Here is a 27,803-nt window from a genome sequence, read left to right as displayed (position 1 = left end):
AAACCAGAAGGGTGGACACATGGCAGCAGGGAAAGAGGGAGGTGGTGAAGGAGACAGTGAAGGCAGGCGTGGAAGAGGTGGTGAAGGTGAGCGTGGAGGAAGTGGTGAGGGTGGGCGTGGGGGAGGGCGTGGGGGAGGGGGAGAGGGAGGGCAGTGGGGCAGGGGTGTGACCTTTGTTGATAATGTCCGGAGGGAGTGACACGATAAACTAACGAAAACAGGTCTAAAAAGAACCAATTTTGAGCATTAGGAGCAATAATCAAATCATAAAACCTTCACGGGGTGACAGGAGGATAATAGAGAAGAAGAAAATATACGAAAATAAAAACGCTGGGCAGAAAAGCGACACAGAGCGTCGAAGAATCAAACGACTGCATATTTCAAGAGGCCAGGAGGAAAGTCGGGGTGAAACACAAAATTCTGAGCGGCAGGAAAGAGTGAGAGACATGACGAGATAGATATAGCCTATATCGCCCCTTGATAGCGAATATGGCGGCGCTCCCGCGAGAGGCGGCGGTAATGTGAGTGGACCAAATTGGGCAAACTCAGCACAGGGGGTGGGTGGGGGAGAGAGAGAGAGAGAGAGAGAGAGAGAGAGAGAGAGAGAGAGAGAGAGAGAGAGAGAGAGAGAGAGAGAGAGAGAGAGAGAGAGAGAGAGAGAGAGAGAGAGAGAGAGAGAGAGATTTATGGAATGTTAGTTTTAGAGAATAATGCATAGAAAGGGCCCAGTATTCATGACAGAAAACAAACTTTAAAAAAATATTGCACAACCACCTTTGTGTGCCAGTATTGAATCTTAATACATTAAGCATGTTGTACATTAATCCTGCTTCAACCTTTCCTCCTCAAGAAGGAATTCCATACAGCATGAAGAATGGTGGCAAGGGTGAGGTGTGGTGGGTGGGGAGGGAGGGGCGGCAAGCAATATCTTGGCTTCAACCCTTCCCTGCCCACCAGGTACCCTAACCCTGCCCATCAGGCCCTAACCTTCCTGACTTCAGAGGCCAGCTGCCGGTCAATGCTGGTCTGGTCGATGCACTGCAGCCATTGCCATGCAGGAGACGCGGTTTGTATGCATGTAACGCATGCCCTAAATATTGCTATTTGCTGCGGTGGAATGTGAATGTCCACATGATGGGTGGCTCAAGTGGCGTCTCGGCGCGAGAAGTGTTTGCACACGAGGCGCTCCAGGCACTCATCGCCTGGTCGTCGATACGCTTCCAAGGCTCACAATGCCTCCCCGAGGCCAAACACAATCATTGCTAAATATAGACTGACGCCAATTTCCACTGAGAATTTACAAGCAAAAGACATACGTAACAGCAAGAAAATGGCATAAATATTTCATGGCAGTGATAAGAAAATTCCACTTATTCTTTTAAAAATGGATATTAAGGTACATAAAAGAAGTTTTATATCATGAGATCAGTGAGTGAGTAAGATGTAAGTCTTCTTTCTTGTAAGAAAGTCATCACCTCTCATTACCACTGCATGGCGTTCAGTGATCACGCAGCGGGATGTTTTGGTACAAATGGGTTTGTTGCACCACGACGCGTCTTGTTCACATCAAGGAACAACTTTAAGAACGTCTTACTCGAACCTGTCTCCAGCTGGCTCGGGAAACACTGTCACGATTTAGTTTGTTGATGACACGTGATGAACTACTTTTCATGTCACCGAAACGAAGGCTCAGCATGGAAACTGCAGCAAAATTTGATACTGACACATCTTCAAATAATTTTAAACTCGGGAATATTATAGTAATTGTAAGGACTGTAAAGGCTGAAGCCGAATTATGAATTGATCTATAATTAGACTATAAGAAGACATACCCTGTGTAACACACGCAAAACTGCGGTAAGAAATTCGTGTTTCCATTAAATATGACAGTCAGCCATAAAATGTGCAGCAAAGAAGCAACACAGTGGCAAGTGAGCAAGACTGGGGCAAGGATGCTTACTGATGACGGTGTAGAACTTGGTGACGAGGCCTGAGATCTCGGCGTAGTCCCGGTCAGCGTGGCGGGGCTTGTACTGCAGCACGTAGTAGGACACGTCCCCGGGGCTCACGTCATAAGACCACGTGACTCTGACAGAAGTGGACATGATGTCGCTGATCCTCACTGAGTCTGGGGGACGTGGCAGCGCTGCAAGGAAGAGAGAAGAAAATTAGGAGTCTGTATGCTTTTAGGTAGCGAACACACACACACACACACACACACACACACACACACACACACACACACACACACACACACACACACACACACACACACACACACACACACAGTACAAGGGAACAAATAATGGTGATGTGGCTACATTTATATTGAGCACTCATAAAATCAAGCAGAATGTGGTTCGCATGAATAATAATGCGTTAAAGCTACCTACAAGCTTGCACACACACACACACACACACACACACACACACACACACACACACACACACACACACACACATACACACACATCAGTGTAAGTAAAGCTCATGGAACGCAGATACGAGTACACTATAAACAGACTCTTCACTCAGAAATGTTAGCGGGGAGACCAAGAGAGCTCAAAAGGTGAAATAAAAAATAGATAAATAAATTAAATTAAATTAAAAAGTATGAAGATGCATAAGGATAGAAAAAAAAATGTAAGGCGTTGTAAATATCAAGTCATATCATTCCAGGCTAACCAAACTGAGCATTTTACTTCATCCCTACGATTATATTCCTTTCCTGGCGAAGTGTATATCCTCAGAGCGAGTGTTTTCCTTTCCAACTGTGTTTACTTCCACCCGTGATTAGTGCTACCAAACACACACACACACACACACACACACACACACACACACACACACACACACGCCGTAAAAACCAAGCTCGACGCACACACGCCTCGCTAACCAGCACATGATAAACACATATGAATACGCCGACAGGGACACCGCGCCTCGTACTGCCTGCCTCGGATAGGCTAAATATTAAATGCATGAAGCCAGGACTCAAAAGGGTAAAGAGACAACTCGGGCCTGGGGGAAAGGGTGACGGTGGTAGGAACTGAGGAGGGTTCAGACAGCAGAAGGGCGCGTAGGTGTCGGCTCCGGTGAGGACGTGGGTGTGGGGGTGAGAGGTGGGTAGCATCGAGGGGAACCGCGGGGGAAAAGCTGGTTAGGAGGAGGACGGGACCGGAAGCAATATAGTGAAAGGCCACGGCGGGCTGAGAGGTAGAGGTCGACAGGAGGACAAGGTAATGAGATGGAGCTGAATGGCACAGTTTGGGGATAAAATGGTAGAAATGTGTGTAAGGGCGAGCTGTGTGAGGGTTAAGGCGCGGTGCAGGGACGGCCTGAAGAGTTAAGAGTACAACCTTAAGATGAGAGAGGACCTCAATGGCGCCATTAACCTGGAAATCGGACCTCCACTTCCATCTTATTCTGATAATTATGTATATATATATATATATATATATATATATATATATATATATATATATATATATATATATATATATATATATATATATATATATATATATATATATATATATATATATATATATATATATATATATATATATATATATATATATATATATATATATATATATAGAGAGAGAGAGAGAGAGAGAGAGAGAGAGAGAGAGAGAGAGAGAGAGAGAGAGAGAGAGAGAGAGAGAGAGAGAGAGAGAGAGAGAGAGAGAGAGAGAGAGAGAGAGAGAGAGAGAGAGAGAGAGAGAGAGAGAGAGAGAGCAAATACGTGTGCCTCGGGAAAGAATCAACATAAAAGTCAACTCATTGTTAAAGAAAAGAAAGCAGAATAGTGAATGAATCAAGAATGGATGAACCGGTCACTCTGCAGAATGTGGTCACGTCCATCTTGGCTTCCTTATCAATTCTAGTTTCTTTGTTAACTGAATTTGATATTTTTATCACTTATTTTTGAGAACGAACATCTTTATTAAACTTCATGAACTTTCCGTATTTAAAAAGTTTACGTGTTATGTTACATTATTTATTTAGTGACCTCTATTCTACACTGACTTTTTTGCTGATATCTATTCACTATTAATTCCTGAATGAAGTAATTATATTCATTAACTTCGTCTAGAATTTAATTTTTAATGTTAATGGCGTTGCTTTGTAAGCTAATTGATTTTTTTGCCAGTTCATTTCCAGACGCGCCACTTCAAGGCTTTTCACACTGAGGACGAAAACTCCCATGCGGTTCCAAAAATTAAAAGTACATCGGTTACAAAGTGAGAAGATTAAGGTGTTATCAGTTTCTTCGTCTGGCTTCTGTGATAAATTTCCTGAAAATACACTTATGGTTAGAGTCTATACCACAACCTGATTTTCACGAAAGATGATTTTGAGTTCGTACTGATCTAGCTCCTGTAGTTCCGCCAATATGCCATCCCCTCCCTTGCCCCTCCTCGCTTCATATCTTTAACAACAGACACAATTTCGTCTACGTGCTGTTGTCGTGGTGTAATCCAGAAACGTATTCACTAGCAGGGCCGTGATATCTAAAGCGCTACGTTAAGATAATTCCTTGAGGTAGACTATAACCACCTGTCTACTTATCTACCTCCATACCCTTACATAACTTACAAGTCTCAGTTCCTCAATAAAATTCCTCCCTTACAGCAGCATCTCTCGACCACTCTATTTACTCTCCTATCCATCTACGCCTCAGAATCTGTACCATATATACACACACTCATCAGTAAACACCAAACCCAAGTCTCCGGAACCGGTGTACTCGTGGTTATACTTTTTTTTTTTATTAATTTTCCTTCACATTCATAAGAAAAAGCAATATCTCTGAGGCTTTTTTCAACCATTCCCTTTACCTGCGGTGCTCTACTTCAGACTCATCCTCCCAACATTCCCCGCACTCCCTCATTTTCCTTTCCTTTCTTCCTACTGGGCCACAAAACCTCAAACTTCATCATTTTAATGTCATACGAGACGAAAGCTCCGCCATCAACTTTAATCCCAGAGAAATGGACAGGATTACTCCGGGAATAAATTCGGGGTCAGATATACCCCCCGACATCATTAGTCGTATGTGAGCGGTGGGACGGGGATTAATTTAAAATCTGAATGACTTGGGGCAACACAGCATTAAGCCATAGGTGTGGAGTGGTCGGTATTCTCGTCTCTTGGGAAGAATCTCTCGACCTTACCCTCGCGCCAAGACTCGGGCCAGTATCTCACTCAGGACTCTACTAAACAGCCATTTCGTTAAAGAACCTCAGCGGGAGTTCACAAGTCGTCGGAGAAGTGAACAGTCAATGGACGCAAGACCCGATGTGGCGGCTCCAGCAGGCATCAGCTTCTTGAGAGAGAGAGAGAGAGAGAGAGAGAGAGAGAGAGAGAGAGAGAGAGAGAGAGAGAGAGAGAGAGAGAGAGAGAGAGAGAGAGAGAGAGAGAGAGAGAGAGAGAGAGAGAGAGAGAGAGAGAGAGAGAGAGAGAGAGAGAGAGAGAGAGAGAGAGAGAGAGAATGCTAGTCTCCTTCAAGTCTTCCAAGAAATCTATACACAACTTGGTAAAAAAAAAAAAGCCAAACTCAACTATGTCAGCTTCCATATTTTAGAAGGAAATGATCACTGTCTAACCTGCCTTGCATCACCAATTAACCTTTTGTCACACCTGAACGCTCACGGAAAATCGAACTCTTAAGCTGCAATAGTATGTATGAAGGGACAAATGCGAGCTGTTGTGTTGTACAAGTAAAACGAAAAGAAAGGGGTTTTTGTGAGGAGAAAGCACAGGAGGAAGAAAAAGCAGCTGACAAATCAAGGAAAGTGCTTCTGCCTTATGTCGAATTTTCTTAAGAATCGTGTCTTTTTTTTTTATTTCTCAAGCGGCGCCAAATGATCCCGTTTTTGTAGCACATTAAATCAATCAAACAAGCAGTCAACCAATCAGTCAATCAACCAATCAGTCAATCAGTCAGTCAGTTCGCCTCTCTCTCCCCTCCCCCGACGGGCGTCGCTTCCCTGACTGCCACTCACCTTGCACCTTGACCGCCACGTCCTTGGTCACCAGGCCGAGGGTGGACTGGGCCTGGCACGTGTAGTTGGCGGATTCCTGAATGTTGTCTAGTTGCAAAACATTCTTGGTGATGAGGTTTTCCGTCATTTCTACCGTCATATCCTGCCAGTTCATAAAGGATATTAGAGCTGTGGAAATAATACGAGTATAAAACATCAACTACTAAAAGATAATATCCTTCTTCTTCTTTATTTTTTATTACAAAGCGATGACGTGAGCAAATAAAAAAAGAGTATGGCATCGCAAACTTGTATATAAAGAGAAAGAATATTTTCTATATCCATGGAGTCACTTAAAAAAAAGCTGTTGGTGAGAAACTAGAGAACCATCATCTAAAAATATATATTTTTATTTTATTACAAACCGATGACGCAATCAAATAAAAAATAGAAGTTCGTAAACTCTTATATAAAAACAGAGCAACATTTTTCCTTCATGGAATCATTGGAAAAAGATTTGTTAGTGACATGCAGTATGGAATGATGACATAAGCATATAAAAACTTAAAAGATCTTTATCATATGCAAGGTATCACATTATAAAAATCGATGTTGGTATGAAACTAGACACGGTAAAAAGTTTAGAGAATCACAAAAGTGTACATAAAACAAATAATTTTTTTTTCGTAATCAAGAAATCTTTTAACAAGTAACAAACCAAAAGATATATGAAAGACAAGTCTGAGTGAAGCAACTAACCTTCTTCCACTGCACGTACGGCATCGGGGAGCCCACGGCCACGCAGGTGATGCTGAGCGAGGCGCCGGGCATCACCTCGTACACAGACTCCGGTGCCATGCTGAAGCGCGGCGGCACTCGGCGCACTGAGGAAAGAGAGAATGAAAATTATTACTTGCGAAAAGAAAGCTATAATTACGCGTCAGTCCTCCTCCAGGACACGAGACCCACGCACACAACTCTGTAGAACATAATGATGCTGGAACACCCTTGCTAAGTACAAAAATAAAATATCGTTAATTAAAATAACCTGGAAAGCGTCAAAATAGTACACCAGTATAAGAACAGAAACACTATTCTGACAGCTAATGAATGTTAGGATACCACACAGAAGTGAAGCAATACACTATACTATACTTTTAAGCTTCGATAAACATTACTGCTGCTAAGAATTACAATATCTCCAGACACTGAGGTAAGAGTTCAAATACTAACGATTCGCCGGTGAAAGGAAACAAACTCGCGGAGGAAGCACCGGCAAGCTGCACCCGAAGAGACAGAAACCTTCCCTTCCTGGAGAGCGATAAAGTTTGGAAGACATCAAGATATCTTCACTCTTTCTCGGCGGGGTAATGTTAAACGCATTGTGCATGTCCCTCGTCTAATTTCCTTTCAGCTGCGTCTTTATTTCCAACTTCTGTATTCTTTCTCTTTCTTATGTTCGCCTTTTTTATTTTCTTCCCTGATTCCTTTCTCTGGTAATTAATTGCGGCAAGACATTACCTCTTTCCTCCTCTCCCTCCTCCTCCCTCCGCCATCCTTCGTCTCCCTTCCTTACGTGGAGTCTGAAAGATGGACGCGGAAACTGATCCTTCATTATATTTTTCCTCCTCAGGGCGGCACACAGTCCCCGGGCCCCACGCTGGGATAATTATGAGGCACTGTACACAACTCAGGCTATATTCTTTTCATCTCTCAGTGGCCTCAGTGAACTTGCCTGCAATGACTCTGTGCTTCCCTGGTGCGTGAACAGACCATTGCATTTTATGGTAAGTTTGTTCTCGTTTTGATTATCATTATTATAACGATTCCTCCTCCTCCTCCTCCTCCTCCTCCTCCTCTTTCTTCGTTCCTCTTCTTTCTCCTCTTTCGTCATTACTGTCGATGCTATTACTGATATTGTTAACATCATTATTACTAACATTTTTTTTTTACTTTCGATATTGCCGTAACAATTCCTTTCACTTTAATTTAATCATCTCTCTATAAAAAAAATATGATTACATTTTACGTTTTTCTATAATATATGATAAGGTTTTATGAAAGCTTTGTTTGCTGTCGCTTACGTTATTGTCCCGTGTTCTTGCACACTTTGTTCTCTTATCAGGCCACAAGGATAATACGTCGGGCGCTTATGGACCCTTTTTTTTCTTATTGACCGCGCAGACTATAAAACTATCACTAAAATCATGGAAACGCCTTGAAAACCATTAAACGCCCAATAAAAGTGTTTGACATCAATTGAGATGTTTAAGAATACGATCCACGGTGTTCTGAAGATGGTCATGTGTTCTGCATATACAAGACTGGTGTGTTAATGAGTTTCTTATAGCAATAACGTAAGTATAAGTCGATCCCCTTTAAGCACTGGTCTACTAATGCTACTGCTGCCGCTGCTGCCGCCTCAGACACCCAAGGTTCGGTCTGTCTATCCTCCATACCTTCAAGCAAGTCTTTGATGCATTCGTCTCCTAATTTTTTTCACTGCAATTTCTACTCCAAAATTCGTTCAATGTAAAATGTTCTCTCTCTCTTCTTTTTCGTTTCCAGTTCTTTTGATCAATCTCCTTAATCAGACAAAACGACGAGTTGAAGCCAAATGAAAAATTAATCTGAATGGCGACACTTTCTTTTCAAACTTTGGCAATTTTTTCCTTATATTTCCTCCCTCCCAGCACAGTCCAGAACCTCCAACTTCGGAAATTTGTCAAGCAGGGCGGAGGGTCGACCTTTCAGTAGAGACAGATACAGACGTCTAGATCAGGGAGACCTTCAAGGAATTCGGCAAAAATAGTTATGTAAATCTATTCTTCTGGATAGCGTAATGTGGAGAGGGAAAGGAATGGCACGGGTGGGAAAAGGATGGAAAGCACGCACACACACACACACACACACACACACACACACACACACACACACACACACACGTTTGCAGTTATATTTCAAGCTGCCATTTTCATTGAAGTAGGTTTTACCTTTGTGTGTGTGTGTGTGTGTGTGTGTGTGTGTGTGTGTGTGTGTGTGTGTGTGTGTGTGTGTGTGTGTGTGTGTGTGTGTGTGTGTGTGTGTGTGTGTGTGCGTGTGTGTGTGTGGGTGGGTGGGTGGGTGTGTCTTTGTGAATGCGTACTGTTATTTGCTTATCAATTGCAGCTTGATATTAATATAACTCATTTCCAGTTCAATCATAGTTTCTTAGATATTCAAACTATATGAGCCGCTTACTGCTGCTTCTCTGTCCCATCGTCCCCCACGTCAGTGTTGTGTTGGTATAGACATTGAGGAAAACATCCTTTCTAAAAAACTGCAATCCTCTTCTTGTCACTAAAAGAAGGATTTTCGCCTTAGCATCTATAGCATATACCAAGAATCAGTTTGCGTGATGCGTCAACAGGTTACAGCGAATTCAAAACAGAGACAGGACTCCGAAGTCTTCAACAAACCAAACCTCACGACTCCTTCTGGGCTCAAGCACTTCACGAGAAGGAGTGTGTCGCCAGGCCGCCTCCTTGAGCACCGAGCTCTTCCTGAGAGAGAGAGGGGAGGAAATCCGAGAGATCGATGGCGCCTGTGTTCGCTTGGTGAATGACACGAACTCTGCCAAAGAGGTTAGTGGTTTGCTGCCATAAAGACAACTCTACGACCCACAAAGAGATCCTTGGGGACGCGTCTTATCTCACTCTTAGTATACACACATAACGTACTGATATTATAGGAAGTGCGAAGTCTGCTCCAGGCTTATATCGAGTCCACTGAGAGTAGTTATTGAGGAACCCCGGGGATATCTGAGTGTGAGTAAGAGTTATTTGTAGATGATAGTGGTGGTCGTTGTGTGTGTGTGTGTGTGTGTGTGTGTGTGTACTTCTTTACCTGCATGTTTAAAAGACTATTATTTTCCTGAAGAGTCAAAAATTCGGAAGCTCACAACATATTTATATACTTTTTTTTTTTGTTTTTTGCTGGTAAAATCTGAACCTTACATCAAAGTGTAAGTAATCAAGAAGTGAGACGACTACGGTGCGCCGAGGGAAAGGCTCACACGGCATAACAGATCAAGCAGGTTTGCTCCGCCTTGTCGTCTGAGTTTTTTTTTAACACTACCAAGAATCAAGGGACAAGAGGAGGGCCGAGAAGCGCACTCTAGTGTGGTATACCGAGTCTGTTAATTAAAAAAAAAAAAAGAAAGTTCTACTAGTGTGTGGGGTTTGTCATGCAGTCTTTCTCATTTGACATCAAAAGGACATAAAACAGTGATACGCCACACGCAGGGTACCAATAGTGGCGGCGGTGATGGTGGTGGCTTTGTTTTCCACCTTTCCACATCCCTCGCTCCGCACACACCTTTGACTTATTTGCAATCTCTTATTCGTCACCCACACGCTGCGGGAAGGGAGGTTTTATGAGTCTCTACGGTTACGGCTAAAAACAGTATACACCGCATCCAGACTTACTCACTGATAGGTGGATTCGCTGATGAATGCAATGAGGTGCAACAAGGAGGTCATAGTGGGTCGCAACTTTTGAAAGACAGGCGGGCATAGACATACAAGATGAAAAGTTGCATCTATGTTCATTTTTAAATGATAAAAGAAAAAAAAATGCCTAATAAATAAAACCATTACTAGTTACCGGAAATCTTCATTACGTTAATGTATATTTATATGTATATGCATACGGTACAGTGAACAGTACATCTATTAATGGCTGAAGTGAATAGTTTACAGCAAGCATCCCTCGTTAACCAAGACACAGATCTAGTAAAGGACAGATCTGCTATTACAGTTTCACGCTAACGGAAGAAATAGGAATGTGGAGCCATCTCTCCTTAAATCCGACACGTCACGCCGGAGGAGGAGCGAGAGGCATGCAGGCCAGCTCAGGTTTATGACGGCACGGGTGGAGTGAGTGTCCGGACAAGGCCCCCCCGCTGGGCTCCGAGTCGCGACACACAGAGAAGCAAGACACGCACGCAGGATAGAGACAAACAGCGAAACAAAAGCTTGAAATATCAACGGAAAATCAGGAAATATACGGGTACTAAAAAAAAAGGTGTAGAAGACAAAGGAGGAGGGATGGCAAGCGAAGACAGTGGGGAGTGTTGTCGCCGCCCGCCGCCCCCTGCGACAAGTGAGGACGACGTGCTGTGGTTGAGTCCAGCGGCAACTTCTGAACAACTGCTTGCAATTTCGAGTAATTTGTTATTGGGTTTGTGGCGAGGAAAGAGAGACGGCGGGGGGAGGCGCTCTTGGGTGGGGGAAGGGAAGACGGGGGGATAGAGACAGGTGGCATGGCTACAAGAAACCTCAGGGAAAAGCGGATTATTTAGGTGGTGCAATGGTCTCTCCTTACTCCACACTCCCCAATAGAAATTAAAGATTATATACTTCACTCACACATGGGAAGGCTCGTGACCGGAAAAGTATTAAGATAAGAAGGAGGGTACAATGCTAACACCCAACGATGACTAAACAAAGAGAAGTTTAAATTTATCTCTTTTATTCCTCAGTATCGCCTGCCATACACCAAGTCTCAATGCAGAAAACAGTCTGGTTCTCAAGAAAATAAGGGATTACTAGTTAAAACAGCAGAAAATCACGTGGAGATGGAGATGACTACATATGAAGCAGGAAGATCAGAAAAATTTAGTGCCGCCCACCCACACCCTCGCACGCAGCTCAAATTCAAGTACTCCTATTAACATGGACTGCACTAATTATACATATGAGGAGAGAGACATTGAGCAGCACTACCTCACCCTCCTCCCGATCCATACACGACTTTGTTATCCACTTCTCTATTCCTTACACCCCTTTTAATTTTTTCCACATCTCAATGGCGGCGCCCCTCCTTCGACACTCTTACATCCTTCATCTCTCTCTCTCAGCATAAAGAATGCACACATCCTAGGACACCAGCAGGGCCGTTCCTCTGCTGGAGAGACATCCGGAATGCCTGCCAATCTTTGCCGTATCGGAAAAGTCAATTTCACAGAGGCAGCTTCGCACGGCCAAAACTTTGTGAAGCGCCTGTTGTCTCCAGGCAGCGTTGGACCAGTCTTCCCTCCTTCCACTCCGACACGGCCACCTTTCTTTTCCTTCCATTCGTACAAGACTTGATACCGAAGCTTTTTTCATTATTCCTTTGCTGTGTTAAAAGATGATTCTCCTCGTGTAATTCTAGCAAGTACCTCCCTCTCTCCTTCACATGTGGTCCCAATGGCAATTACGAAGGCGATATATTTGGGGTCATTCCGTTCCTCGACCTCTTCCACTACGCCGGCGGGAAGAATAGGTCTCCTGGATGAGCGATGTGACACCATGTTAGCGGCAACTGGCAGGATAAAACCACAATGCCACCAACTAATGCTCGAGTCATTCTGCACACACACACACACACACACACACACACACACACACACACACACACACTCACACGCAGTATTTATTTGAGTCTGTGAGGAGAGAACGGAAAGAGAAGATATATACATAACATGGTATTACGTAATGTCTTATACGATCAAAAATACTGTAAGAACGTGAGAAAGAGAAAAAAAAAAGACGATAAAAGGGATAACACGAGGATGAAGAACAAGAAAGAGATAGGATGAAGAAGAAGAAGAAGAAAAAGAAAAGAAGAACAAAAAGAAGAACAAGAACAAGAACAAGAAGAACAAGAACAAGAATAAGAACAAGAAGAAGCTTATATAGAAAACTAGACAAGACAAACGGATTCAGAGAAAACAACTGTGTAAAAAATAGAAAAAAACTATATTTCATTTAACTACAAAGAAATAAGACCAGAAATAAAAGCTAAAAATATATAATCACACTGAAGCTGGTGGCCACGTGCCCGGTGGACCGAGAAGAGCACTGAAGGAGGGTGACGTGTAGGAGAGGACAGCGACAGGGAGAGGCAATGGAAGCGAAAGTGAAGGAATGAAGAGAAATGAAGGAATAGAAGGGGGAATGCGAGATGCAGGGAGGGAGAGAAGCAAGGAATAACGGCGGAGGTGAGGGAGTACATACTGGAAGGATGGAGGAAACTAAAGGGACGGAATGACGGAAGAAGGGAAGGAAGGTGTAGAGAGGAAGGAACCCTGTGGGGAAAAAGAAAGAGAGAGAGAAAAAAAAGAAAAAAAGAAAATGAGTATAAAGAATGTTCGTGAGGAATGGAGAATGAACGGAATGTACATGGAGAGAGAGAAAGAGAGGGGAAAACGAATAAGAGGGAAGGGAAGGTGTGTGAAAGGATCAAGGGGAAAAGGGACAAAGAGGTGTAGATAAGGAGGGAAAGAGAGAGCAAGGAAAATCTTTGAGGAATGAGGAAATGTATGGAAAGAAATGGTTGAGGGTGAAAAGAGCGAAGAGAAGGTGTAGATAGACAGGGAAAGGAGGAAAGAGGCGTGAAAAGGCTTGAGGAGGGAGGAAAACGAAGTGAAAACATGTGTGGGAGAGGAAAACTAGCGAAGGGAAGGAGGAAGAAGGAATGAAATAGCGTGAGGACGGAGAAAAAGTAATGAAGGAAGTGAAAAACAGGTGAAAAGATGTGAGGAGGCAGGAAAAGTAGTGAAGGGAGGATGGGGAAGGGAGTGAAGGGAAGGTATGGGGGGAGAGGCAAGGGATGCGAGAGCCACATCCCCAGGTGATGCTCTCGCGCGGGGAAGGTAAAGCTGATGTCCCACAAACACCTGCCTCTCCGCGCCGCTTCACCCTCGCTGGTCACAACACCCCGCCGCGCCACCACCACCACCACCACCATCTCCAGTCACCCCGCCGCCTTCGCCTTTCCACTTCTATAAGGCCGCTCGCTGCTGCTTCACCTTCACGCTCCCCCAGCTACTTAATATAAGCCTCACATATTGTTAACGCTAGAAACCTAATCTGCCTCTCTAGTACGCACAAACACTGTAACCCAGGCTGAGGGAAGGACTGCACATCACAAGAAAAACACAATACGGCGCTTTCAACAGACATCCACGGCCAATCATTATTATCTTTTTAAACTGGTGGTTGTAACATCTCCTACCATGCTATTTTCTGTAGGTATATTCAGGCAAAGACTGCTGCCTCAGTGCGTGGATGACTTCGTATTTTTTTTTTTTTCATAATTTTCCAGCAAGCAGCGGCTCCTTGTTGCTCTTGGTACACGACACTGCAGCTTCACTGGCGCACTAATAACATTACTACTCTTGAGGCGGACAGAAAAGGGAGACTAGGACATCGTGCAGTGCTGAGCGGGAGGCAGGCAGAACGGCGGGAGGCTCTCTCTCTCTCACACACACACACACACACACACACACACACTTTCCGACCACACCACGCGCGGGTTCTCACGACCTCACTGCTATTACTATCATCTTTATTATCATCATTATCGACGAGTCCAGAGAATAAACACTAAAATCAGATTTTTGCAGCACACTATTCCAGCAGTTCGTGGATGCATCACATTGCTGACTGAGTGATGATGGAAGGCGTTAAGCAGTGATGAGCAGTGCTGAGTGTGATGAGTTATGACAGTGGGTGATGAGTATAATGTGGTGATGAGTGGTGATGGAGGTGAAGGGATGATGGGTGGTGATGGAGTAATGGGATGTTAGGGAAATGCTACGAGGTGGCGGAGTGGTAATGGTGGTGATGGGAGTGATGGGTGCGCGAGGATGGCTATTATGGTGATGATGGTAGTAAGAGGGTCATCAGTTATAAAGGAGAGTGATCTGTGGTGATGTGGTGTGGTGAGAATGATGGCTGGTGATGAATATAATTATACCGCTGGAAACCCGGAGATTATGTTGAATACAGTGGTGTCCGTCCCGGGGTGTTTGGTGCAGCGCTTGTCCAGGAGGGTGGGGACCAGCAAACGCGCACGCCCGCAGGTATCCACGAACGCAAGTACGCACGCACGTACACAATCACTTTTACAACACAAGTACGTTACTGTCGTTGTGATTTCATTATCTTCTACTACAGCGCATACTACGACTACTACGACTACTACGACTACTACTACTACTACTACTACTACTACTACTACTACTACTACTACCAACCATATCTACTACTACTACTACTAACACCATCATCACTATTACTACTGCTACTTTTACTACTACTACTACTGCTACTACTACTATTACTACTACTCGTAACAGAAATGCAGGGAAGCAGTCGCGCAAAAATATTTTCAAATTATTACCTCCGACAGAATCTTTCATCCCAATCACTCGCCTTGATCGCGGGGCCTCAGGATATATGACTGACATATTGTATCACTTAATATTGGGAAAAAAAAAGAGAAGATTAATAGGAATGTGCTGGTTCATAAACACACACACACACACACACACACACACACACACACACACACACACACACACACACACGAGGTCACGAGGCCTGACCTTTGCCTTGAGCGTCGACCTCTTTCCGCCGCTGGACGTCTCTCTCTCTCTCTCTCTCTCTCTCTCTCTCTCTCTCTCTCTCTCTCTCTCTCTCTCTCTCTCTCTCTCTCTCTCTCTCTCTCTATTCCATCACAAAGCAAATTTCGACCCTTGGCACCAATGCATGTCGCGGGGTGGCATGGAGTGACACAGACATACGCACGGACGGACAGGCAGAGAGAAGTGAAAACAATATTCCCCTTGTCCCCTGTCCGGCTTGGGTGCGTGAAGGGGCGGGCAGAGGGTCGGGAGGAGTTCAGGGGAGGTCTTGAAGGGGTAGGGGCTGGGCAGGCTCACCAGGCAATGAATATACAGCTCACTCTAAATGTATATGAGTATGAACCTCAATATGCCGCAGAAAATAAAGGAAAGAGCGATGGCGGCCGAAAACCTGAGGGCGGGAAGCACAACACTTTCTAGATTAATTGGGAGTCTGCCTAAATTCTGCCCGGGCGCCTCTCCTCTCCTCTCCTCTTCTCTCCGCCCGTCCTTTCCCGACCAGGGCCTGAGGGCGAGCAAGAAGGGTGCAAGGGCAGGGAGATGGAGGTGTGTGCCTTTGTACTCTATGTGGCGGACGACTGTGTGTGTGTGTGTGTGTGTGTGTGTGTGTGTGTGTGTGTGTGTGTGTGTGTGTGTGTGTGTGTGTGTGTGTGTGTGTGTGGGTGTGTGGGTGGTTGGGTGCATGTGTGTGTGTTTGAGACAACATGGAGGACAGGACCAAGAGAGACGATGAGACAGGACGTGTAATGGCAAGCAATGAGGGGCAAGGCGAGCTGCGTGAGGAGCAGATGGGATGGCTGGGATGCAAGAAGGGCGAACAATGGAGGAGTGAAAAGTATGGTATGTGTAGTATATAACAGTATAGCACGAGTGAGAAGTGAAATACGTTAAGAGGAAATCACCCCACGCAATGGTAGCTCCTACTTAAACTTGCTATATAAAACGGCCATTATAATAGGATTTCTTCATCTCGCCTGCCTTATCCCTCATCTCCAAGCTGTCTACTGGTCCGCAGCGGCTGTCACCTGGGTAACAGCCGCTAATAGCCACCACATTACGCCTCCGCAGATAAAAAGATAAATAAATAAAATAGAAAATTCACGAATACTGTAAAATATTCCCTTCTCTTCTCTCCCTCACACTTGGTCGCACACTAAACCTTCCCATTTACATTTCCCGTTACCTCATCTCCATTTAATATCCCTTCGTGGGGGACCAAGCCACTTGACCGCCTCTCTCTCTCTCTCTCTCTCTCTCTCTCTCACTCTCTCTCTCTCTCTCTCTCTCTCTCTCTCTCTCTCTCTCTCTCTCTCTCTCTCTCTCTCTCGTAATATTCTTTATCCTCACTCATTCTTGTTTCGTTCCCATTCCATACCACCCTCGTTCATTTTCTCCTGCCCTCCCTGCGCCTCTCCCTCCTGCTTGCCTGCATCTTCCCTCGCAGGTCAGTTCAGAAACAAGAGATAACATGGTAGCGGGAGTGTTCACTGAGAGGAATACGGATCAAGTTGAAAAGACAGCAACACAGCGCTAGGGAGGAGAGAAGGGGCAGAGAGGACTGGAGCATCGGCAGGGAACGAACTGGAAACTATGTGAAGGGACAGGGAGAGTGAGGCGCAGTGGTGTTCTATAGGAGAAGGCGGCGGTGGTGAACAAGACAGGAATGCAGTGATGAGGTGTACATGGTCCTTTGCTGTGTATTAACCTCATGACGATTCTCTCTCTCTCTCTCTCTCTCTCTCTCTCTCTCTCTCTCTCTCTCTCTCTCTCTCTCTCTCTCTCTTATACACACAGATCAAACGCCCAAAACACACACAAACGCAGCTATGAGGAGAGAGAGGTCGCCAGGAAATACTCATCCTTCCACTTCTTGTGTCCGGATTCACAACTTGGTTATGCAAATGCCTTAAGGCGCTGCTTCCAGTAAACCCGACTCCTAATATTTGCAACACTGAGACGTTTGCATACGACCTAATCTGCATGTTTCACCTGAGAGATTACATCCTCCTGCCGCCGCCAAGATAAACCCAAACTCAAATATGAGCAGGTCTGGGGCATCAGGTTGCAGTATAATTCTCATGCATTGCGTTATTTTTATTTTTTCCAGCGCTAGAGCAGACGAGTAACGCAAACCAAGCCACTTTTACTACAGGGCGTTCCCCTTAACCAGGCTGGACGTGAGGCTGGTGTATGGGGGCAGCCCTGGGCCACGCTAAGGCTCCGATAAGACGCTGATTAGGCAAGTAAATGGATGAGACAAGGTAATACTCAGACCAGCCGTAGCATCTGTTCTCCGATAAGCCCGGGGAAAGGCGGGGTGCAGGGTAGCATGGAGCGCCGGAGAGGACGCTTGGAGAGGAAATAAAGAGCGACACGAGGCAATAAAATTTCGCCATTATTTATACTTGATGAAGCAGTGACACACAAAAAATGGTAAAGAAAAAAAAGTTTATGAGAGAGAGAGAGAGAGAGAGAGAGAGAGAGAGAGAGAGAGAGAGAGAGAGAGAGAGAGAGAGAGAGAGAGAGAGAGAGAGAGAGAGAGAGAGAGATAAACAAGCAGAAACATACAAACATAAACAAAAGTAAAAAAAAGAAAAAAAAACACATACACACCCGTATATATATAGATATGTCGATAGATAGGTAGGTCGGGGAAATTCCTACAGGTAAAGTGCATGTAAACTTGCTATAAGCTCCAGACAGATGATAGCAAATGGAATTGAGTTAGATTGGAAAACGGGAGCAGTAGGAAAGGAAGGCCGAGTGGTGGTTGTAGTGGTGGTGGTGGTGGTGGTGGTGGTGGAGGGCAATGGACGGTGGTGGGTTGAAGTGGATGAGGGGGATTGAGCTGAGCGGTGGAAGGAGGTGAAATGGGAAAGATCTAGGTAGACTCTAGCGAAGGAGTATTGGCGGAGGTAAGAAATGTATGGTGGGTAAGCTGGAGGACAAGGAGAGATCAGGGCAAAGTGGAGTGGTGGAGTGCTAGTGGAGGAAATGTGCGGTGGACTGGTGGACTAGGAAAGATTATGGTAAAGTGGAGTGGTGGAGTGCTAGTGGAGATGTGTAGTGGACAGGGAAAGGTCGTGCGAGGTGGAGGAGTATTAGAGGGATACGAAAAATGTGGAGGGTGGAGTGGTGGAGTGGGATCAGCCGCGGTGAACTGGTAAGCTGTCACTGGCTTGCCTCTCACCAGACGAACGGCCAATATACAAGTTAAATTAGTTAGGGAAAGAGTGAAGGACCTGGCGCTTAACTAAATGACGACCATCAGCCACTCACACCACCCTGCCGTCCTCGCTCTCATCCCTGTTCCCACACACCCAATACTTCCCGCCTGCTCACACAACCGACGCTGCACCCACTCTCTCCCTTTACTCCCTCAATCCAGCACATCTTTCCTCCACACACCTCCACCTCACCTCGCCCTGTACAGTATTGCGCCCCACACAACTCTCCCATCTTTTGGCGGTAGAAAAGCGGTGGTCTGAAGAGGAGGAGGGATGCCACTCAGCCAGCTCGACCTTCCCAAGGCTGGCACAATTTCTTCTGTATAAGCGTGGTGCAGCCTACACGGTATATCTCCTCATCTTGGTCGCTTCGTTAGGCGCTCCACACTTCATTTTCACCCTCATGGCCCAGTACTATCCGCCCCACCACCACCCTCCTCCTGTTCCCTTACTACTTATTCACAACACACGGAGTCACTGAGTACAAGAAGTTCAGAATCAAAAGCAAAGATGGAATGAAAAAATGTCCACCATGCTTTCATCAAACACTACGCCACGAAATAATTAAAGTACTACCCAAAGAACATGTGGCTCCTATTTTCTGAAGTGGGCTCGGTTCCGTGTCCCATTTTACGTCCCCTATTACATACACACACACACACACACACACACACACACACACACACACACACACACACACACACACACACACACACACGAGAGGGAAAGGCTGGTAAGGGTGGGATCTGTTCGAAAGTCAACAGTTTCACATACATACAACAGTCACCAGTACAACGCCTTTCTTTAATACTCGCTTATTCCCCTTGCACTACTTGAAACCACTGCTCCGCTACTCCTTCATGCCCAAGTTGTTGTCAAAGATTTTCGTAGAGAAATTCCCGGCCCTTGATCGATAATTGCGGGTCATTCTGCTTAAAGCGAACCTTGCGGATCCACATGGGTCTTTCGGGCTCGGCGACGCTCGTTGTCTTCTTTTCTGTGGGAGCTTAGGGTTCAGGGTTGATACGCTTCCACCTGACTGTAAGTTCTCGCTTCTCGTCTTGGCGAATTCGTAGATTCATTTCGGTCGTTTGTCCTTCAGTTTGGGTAGACACTCTCCACAATCTCATCGGCGCATTACTTTGTTTCAAGGAAGCTTTCAACGTAGCACAATAATCTTTGTAATGAGAGGCAGCTTCTTTTCCTCATACGACGAGTCCTTTCCAGATACGACGAATCATTTCCAGATTCATCAGGGGCTTCGCGCGTTTTCCCAATATGTACGTACGGCGGGAAGTATTGGGTGTGTGGGAACAGGGTCGAGTTCCCACGTTCCCAGGCGCTGTTCTTATGTGATTTCCTTTTTTGAGAGATTCCATTTTCGTGACTTTCCAAGACATTGCCTGATGACTTCTGATCCAGTGTAAGAAACCTCGACAATAAAGAGTCAGAGATGGAGGCGACATCCAAGGTGAATGGACTGGGACTGACCACAAGCACCTCCACTGGGGACTAAGATTATCTTGCAGCTCGGCGCCTCATCCAAACCTTACCTACACACGCGCGTCCTTCGCCAGTTCCTGAAGCGTGTTAGTGTGTACCCCTTTATATTAGCACACTTCTCTGTCAAGGAAAAACAGCGGATCATGGTTTTCCTGGTGAAGAATAATCCGTTGTGGGAAATCTTTAGCTGCAGGCGACTCGTTCCAACACAGAGGCTGCTGCATGAGCTGCGCATCAAACAAGACGGAGCTGCTGAATTCTATGTAATCTTGGAAGTGTTTATAGAAGACTGTTCTGGGAAGTGTTTATATATTTACTCGCCATCACCTTTGGGACCTTCAGGATGGGTCACTTTAAGTCACAACCTGGTCTGCCGCACCTGACTGGTGCGGCAGACCAGTCATGCGTGGCTCACCACTGTATAGCATCCGACTTCAACTCTTCAGTAAACTTGGACGGAAAAATTTTGCTGTCATTTATTATAAAGTTTGACGTAAAAGTTACCTAAAGTGTGCGTTTCATATTCACCCCCTTTTCACTCGCATGTAAGCACGACTTCTCGGACTTTCATTTCCCCCATCACCGACTCTACTCATCCGGTACCACTCCTTCCCTTTAACCCCAAACACTCCAGACCAGCCAGCTTCCCACCATATTGCCCTGAGCTCTCAGTAGCCACTGCCAGCATCCGTACCCCCCGCCCCAACCTTCCGCTGTCTGCTGCTGCCGAGTTGGGTCGGTCAGAAACCACAAACTCACTGCCTGGAACACAAACAAAACTCCTTGAGAACGGAACCACCACAGAAAATGAGGGGGACAAGACCCTGGAGCCGCGCTATTTCCCACATCGCGTTTTCTTTCGGTGTGAGAAAATGCGGTGGCCTTCACTTGAGGTCAGGCAGGGGGACGAGAGAGGGGTGGGGGGGGGACGCCCGGTTACTTTTGGTTCAACCCCGTATCTGGTTTGTTCTGATCCTTCAAATTCCAGAGAGAAGGAAAAAGCCCCTCGTAATACCTCGCTTTGTTATGCTCTTTGATACCCGCTGTGGCGAAGGCGGAACCGGAGCACGCGGCGAGTGGTGATCTAGAACGAAAGTGGGTGTAGAAAAGGAGAGAATTTGAAGAAAGGGGAAAGAGAGAGAGAGTGAGAGAAAAAAAAAGACGGAAGTGCAAGAGGAAGGGAGGTATAATGGAGGAATGAAAGAAAAGTAAATGGTAAATAAAAAGGAGGAGTAAAGGAGAAAAGAAAGAAGACATTAAGAGCAGAGAAAAGGAACAAAAGGGCCAATAATGGCTAGAAGGAAGATAGAGAAGGAAGAAAGGAAGAAAAGAATCGGGAAAATTAACTGACGAATGGACATACAAAAAAAAAGAGAGATAAAGAAATCATCTGATAGAAAAGAAGGAAGATAGGAAAAATGAAAGATAAGATGAAAGGATGAACAGACGGACAGGCAGTAATACAGGAGGAAGGAACTAAGAAAAAAAAATAGAAGGATGAGCAGAGAGACAAGGAAAGAGGAAGAGAGGAACGAAAACTGGGGAGACTTATATGGCGAGAAGCACTATTTCGAGAGAGAGAGAGAGAGAGAGAGAGAGAGAGAGAGAGAGAGAGAGAGAGAGAGAGAGAGAGAGAGAGAGAGAGAGAGAGAGAGAGAGAGAGAGAGAGAGAGAGAGAGAGAGAGAGAGAGAGAGAGAGAGAGAGAGAGAGAGAGAGAGAGAGAGAGAGAGAGAGATAAATATATAAACAGATGAAATTAAGAAGTTAGGATGAAAGAAGAGGTGAAGATACAAGTCTGAAGTAGAAAAAAGAACTAAGGAGAAGAAAGAACAGCTAACTTGTTCTTCGGGACAGGAAGAAAAGAGGGAGCCAGGTCGTCTGAAGGTGAAACATGATAAATTGTACCAAAGGAAAAAGAAAAAAAGACACGTAATGGCTGGCAAGAACAGACTTATAGAGAAACACGACTCAAACGGGAATCAAAATTTTACCCTAAGAGGATCAAGTGCCCAGTTACAAGTATTCTGAGAGATCGAGGGTGTGTTTATACAATTAACTGGGGTGGGAGATTGAAAGGTAAACACACAACGCCTCTTGAAGTGCTGAGGTGAGGACAAGTGAGCAGCACCAATTCACCAGCGATGTTACCACCAGCCAGGCACACTAGATCGAGTCCTCCAAGCAAAGTCGTCGACACTGTGCCTCCACGCTTGGCTTCGACTATCACCACACTCACCCAACACACATACACCAGTACCCCCTCAGCCTCTATCGGTCTCCCTCCTGTAGCTTCTCCCGGTCCCACTTCCATCATCAACCTGCATGACTTCACTAGCCAGAATGAAGTCTCTCGTGGGGAACAAAATAGAAGCAGTGCAAAATAGAGATACTGAAAGGGATGCTTCATGTAAGGGAATGGAATGAGGGAATGAGAAGCAAAATTAATATACCTGGTGGAAAAATCTTCTAATATCACCATTAACCAGCACCACGTGACACCACAGTCCCCTACACCGCACACACCACACCACACCACACCACTCCATTTCAGCACTTCAGAACTCCGCGAGTCACAACTATTCCCACCACTACCACTACCACCATTCCATGTCACCAATATTAGCACCATTACTGTGTTCGCCACCACAAATACTTATACCTCCCGCCGACGAACTCACCACCACCACCACCACCACCACCAAGAGTACGCCACCACCATCACCACCACCATCACCACCACCAAACAATGCTACGCACACGGCAATTGTTTTTTTTTCTTTCTTTCTTTGTCTTTTTTTTCTTTTTTTTTTTTTTGCGAGTGTATATGTGGACAGTCTGCCGCAACACGACCAATTAGCGGATCGGAACTTTTGTATTTAAAACTAAAACCGCTTAATATTCCGGTGAATGGTCGGGATTATACTAATGAAAATGACTTGGGCATTTTTGCACTGTTTTGTTTTTCTTTTTTTCTCTCCTCCCGGTCTCTCGAGGGGGCGTTAAAAGGTGTTGATCGGGATGGAGTTGAGGGGAGTGTGGCAGGTGCGTACAGAGGTTGGCGTGATGGAAGTGTTCATGAGGAGGGAAGTTTTCACCTGCTTAAAAGGAACCAACGCTGCTTACTTGTACTGGATCTGCTGTGACACTCCTTTATTGTTTTTCTTTTACTCAATAAGTAAATTACCGTTTCACATTTTCGACCAGCCATCCACTGCCGGCTACAACCAGCCGTGGCATAAGAAAGAGAGCCGCTGCAAAGGTACTGCTATTTCTACTACTGCTATTGCTAGTGTTATTACCACTGCTGCTGTTGCTACTATTATTACTATTATTATTTTTACTGCTACCACTACATTACCTTGACAAAGTATTAGTGGACCACTGTATCTCATAAACTTTTATAGCATGTATCTAATTAAAAGTAAATCGTTATTATTGGCTTCACTTTAGAGCATTATGATTTCAATGAAGAGTGAAATGACAATTGTGGAAGTGAAACTATTGACACTGATGAATACTATAATGCTTAATAAATAGCAAACACACTTGGTTGGGCAACGTAGGTCTGTGCCAATCATGTCGTCATTGAGGAAATATTTCAAAACAATATTTGGTGCTGAAGTGTAATGATAATGATCTTAATTAACACGAACCTTGTATTTGGTACTTATACAAGGAACACTCACTCGCTCGTAGACGGGCGGCAAACAAACCACTGTCTTTCCTGCGTCAATCGAGTTTTCCTCCCATCAAGAGCCAGTTTCTTGGTCTGCAGGCACAGTACATATTGACTCTCCTTGATGAAGACAGAAAAGATGAAGTGTTTCGGAAGGTAAATCATCCCTTATCCGACATCCACGAGCAATGGCTTTGTTCGGATTGCCTCGATAACCCCGGACCCCGCCGATAGTCTTTTTGAAGTGTGACCGCCATAACCTGAACCAGACCCTCCAGCCCAGAGATGCCAGTGGCGAGTGTGACCGCCCCTTTAGAGGCGCGGGAGACAGGGAGGCTGTGGCGGGAGCATGGGAGACGTGCGCGTGGATAAGACAGCACGGATGGGAAAAGTCCAAACTTGAACAATAATGATAAAAATAGCAGCAAATAAATATAAAACAAATTTTGCACTAGAATAGGTAAACCCGATATAAAATGGCTATGAAAACCGGGAAAAAAAGTATAAAAACAATTCTTCCCTGGACTAATGGATCCAACACAGACGCACAAAAATATCATGTGGTCTGGATAATGGTGCACATTGAGCTAATTTTCAGATCAAACACTCCGGCCATCACACGGACCAAAGACTCGTCACTCTCTACAACACTTAACCATCAAAATTACCAGTAACAAAAGAGACTAATTGCATTGCAGTGTAAATTACCACGATTTTATATACACCAACTCAACTGCGTGGTGGGATGCAGGCGTGGTCGGCATTCGCTGGCACTGCTGTTCACCATGACGAGAATATTACCGAAAAAAAAGAAAAAAAAAAAGGGACAGATATTCTTTCCTTTACATAAAACAAAGTACCACATGCCACGATTATTTTCAGCGTAAAATCAACTGTCTACAGCACACCATTACGCTGACTTTCAAATATCAGCCACATCACCTATGTACATCATCCGCACAGCACATCACTATACCACCAAACATTTATACCATCCACGAACAGGTGTAGCCATAGATTGCACCCAGCTCTGGTTTTTTATTCCTTTTTCTCCCCCTCCCCTCACGGTTACTTTTCTTACTTTTGTGTAGTGGAGTAAAATCAAACAGCAAATGACAAAGATTTACTGCAGTTATTCATCTTTCCTGGAAAAAAAAAAGTGTATCTGGTGTCTTCCGCAACCAGTAGACGATTAAGTTTGAACCGGAAAGCTTAGGAGGGTTCACAGGCTTATCTCCTCACTGGCTTGCCATGCGCCGCCACGTGCCAGCCAAGCATAAGTAAATCTAAGAGCTGTAAATCGCTAAGCTAATCATAACCAAGAGCGTCTGAGTGAATCACGACTCCATTAGGGGAAGATGGCAGCTCTTAGAGAGAGAGTAAACTTTTTCTTTACAATGTCTTCGGTGGGAGGGGCAGAGAGCAGCAGCAGCAAGAGGAAGAGGGAGGGAAGGAAACAGAGAAGGGTGGGGTGGAAATGGAATGAGGACGAGAGGGAAAAGGAGAAGAAGGAGGTCAAGAAGGTCGATGAGGAAGAAAAGGAGGAAAAGAACGAGGACAAACAGAAACGATAAGAGGAGGAAGAGAATGCAGACGAGGAAGAGAAAGACGACGACGACGACAAGAACGAGAACGATGAAAGAGAAAAAAAAAAGAGAGAAAGACGAATGCAAACAGAAACGGTAAAAGGAAAACAAAGAAGAGAAAGGAGGAGGAGGAGGAGGAGAAGGAGGAAGAAAGATGAGGGTGATGAGGAAGGAGTGTGGTGCTGTAGAGAAGAGAGGAACAAATGGCAGTAAACAGGTTGGTATTTCCTGGGCAAAAGTCAGGATGGTAACGTTCTCCTTGTCAAGTACGAGTAAATATTTCCCGACGGCTCAAGAAGGGTCGGGTGGGAGAGGACGAGAGGGACGCAAGACGAGCAGGCAGGCGAGCAGGCAAGCAGGCAGGCAGGCAGAGGGAGGAGCGAGCTTAATAGAGGTGTCCACGGTAAGGAAGGGAAAGAACTATTATGTCTGCAGTAAATTCCTTCTCTGACTGGTGTGCAAGACGAAGGGAACAGCTTCTTAATGTCCCTGCTCCGGTAACAAGCCCAGGTATCCAAAGGTAGACGTGTAGTAATTCCTGACGTGTATGTATCGCCTCTGCCTCACTCTCCCTGCTCAAAAGTAAAGCCACAAATGTAGACGCCTTATTCGCTTCCCGCCACATGGGGATGCCTTCCATTTCATCTTCCTATGTGTAATAATATGTAACATTACAACGCCCTGCCGCCACTTACATTTAATTAATTTCTCCCTCACTTGCTACCACTGCTACCACACACACACACACACACACACACACACACACACGCACACATACACACACCTCCCTAGAGTCCCATGCACCACACGAAGTCCACGATGGCCTACTTCCAATCTCTCTCTCTCTCTCTCTCTCTCTCTCTCTCTCTCTCTCTCTCTCTCTCTCTCTCTCTCTCTCTCTCTCTCTCTCTCTCTCTCATTAAGGCGATAAACCCCGTGTAATTATGTTAAAACAAGCGAAACTAACACCTTCAAGAGGGCATTCACTAAACCATAAAACGCGAGTAGCCGTCAAAAGCAAACACACACACACACACACACACACACACACACACACACACACACACACACACACACACACACACACACACACACACACACACAGGGAGCAGTATAAGCACACAGTGGAGTACGCGGCGAGTCTAAGCTTCATGGTTAAGACATAAATATGGAGGCTCAAAAGCTGACTACGAACTAACACTTGAAATCCTCTGAAGCAGAAGAAAAACGACGAGAGAGAGAGAGAGAGAGAGAGAGAGAGAGAGAGAGAGAGAGAGAGAGAGAGAGAGAGAGAGAGAGAGAGAGAGAGAGAGAGAGAGAGAGAGAGAGAGAGAGAGAGAGAGAGAGAGAGAGAATTACATAAAATCTACTCCAAGAATTACTACTATTTCTCCTACTACTACTACTACTACTACTACTGTCCCTACACCACCACCACCACCACCACCACCAGCAAAATCAAGCACAAAACAATAACAAACATTACAATACTAGAATTCTTAACTTGTGGTCTTAGGGAGAAAGTCTAAAGCGGACAGCAAACAACACGTAGGAGGGATACGGACGAAACACAAACAAATACGCAAGCAAAATTTATCATCGCTGCGCATAATGATTAGGAAATGTTTACTGTGTACACAAATACAATACTACCCTTTTTATAAACAGAAAACTAAAAAAAAAAAAAAAAATAGCCACACTTTTTTTTACGAAAGGTGTCGATTTTACTTTCTTTACCTGAAGATAAAACTAAATGCATAATAAACTTCAAATTTCAAAATACAACAGCTCCTCTCTCTCTCTCTCTCTCTCTCTCTCTCTCTCTCTCTCTCTCTCTCTCTCTCTCTCTCTCTCTCTCTCTCTCTCTCTCTCTCTCACAGTCTGTAAGTCTCTTAATCTCTCTCCCTTTAAGTCTCTCACATTCGTCCCTCCTCCCACTTCCCCGACACCACAGGTACAGCTGGGGGGCGGGGAGGGGGCAGGAGGGGAGGCACAGGAGGGAGAATCTCATTAATCCTGCTCCTCATACTAGATGGAGAGACAAAGGCCGGAGAGGGAAAGGAGAGGAGGGAGGCAAAAGGGAAACACATGGCTGAAACACTTTTTCTCTCTTCTTCAAAGCGAAAAAAATGGAAAGATGGTAAGAGGCGAGGAGGAAAAAAAAAGTAAGTCTGGGTGAAGAGAAGAGAGAGAAGGGGAGAAGAGAAAGAAAAAAGGGAGAAAGAGGAAGAGGAAGAGGAAGAGGAGGAGTAGGAGGAGGAGGAGAAGAAGGGCAAGGAAGGATATATGAAAGAGTGAAAGCGAAGGAGAGTTAAGATTTAATCCCTTTAGTCCTTGTGCTCAGTGTGAAGAGGACGGATCTCTCT

General features: G+C 45.1%; 1 protein-coding gene across 2 annotated transcripts in view; it reads right to left on the bottom strand.

Annotated features, from left to right (window-relative positions):
• LOC135108378 (tyrosine-protein phosphatase Lar-like) overlaps positions 1-27,803 on the bottom strand; it is a 238,105-nt gene that overhangs the window by 92,953 nt on the left and 117,349 nt on the right. For both annotated transcript variants that reach the window (XM_064019319.1, XM_064019336.1), the window contains exons 5-7: positions 6,750-6,874; positions 6,012-6,153; positions 1,961-2,146 (exon numbers count right to left, since the gene is read on the bottom strand). In XM_064019319.1, coding sequence (XP_063875389.1) covers positions 1,961-2,146; positions 6,012-6,153; positions 6,750-6,874 — 453 coding nt within the window. The remainder of the gene's footprint in view (positions 1-1,960; positions 2,147-6,011; positions 6,154-6,749; positions 6,875-27,803) is intronic.

This window comes from Scylla paramamosain, chromosome 2 (assembly GCF_035594125.1).
Source record: "Scylla paramamosain isolate STU-SP2022 chromosome 2, ASM3559412v1, whole genome shotgun sequence".
Lineage (NCBI taxonomy): Eukaryota > Metazoa > Arthropoda > Malacostraca > Decapoda > Portunidae > Scylla > Scylla paramamosain.
This window is presented reverse-complemented; position numbering and strand designations above follow the sequence as displayed.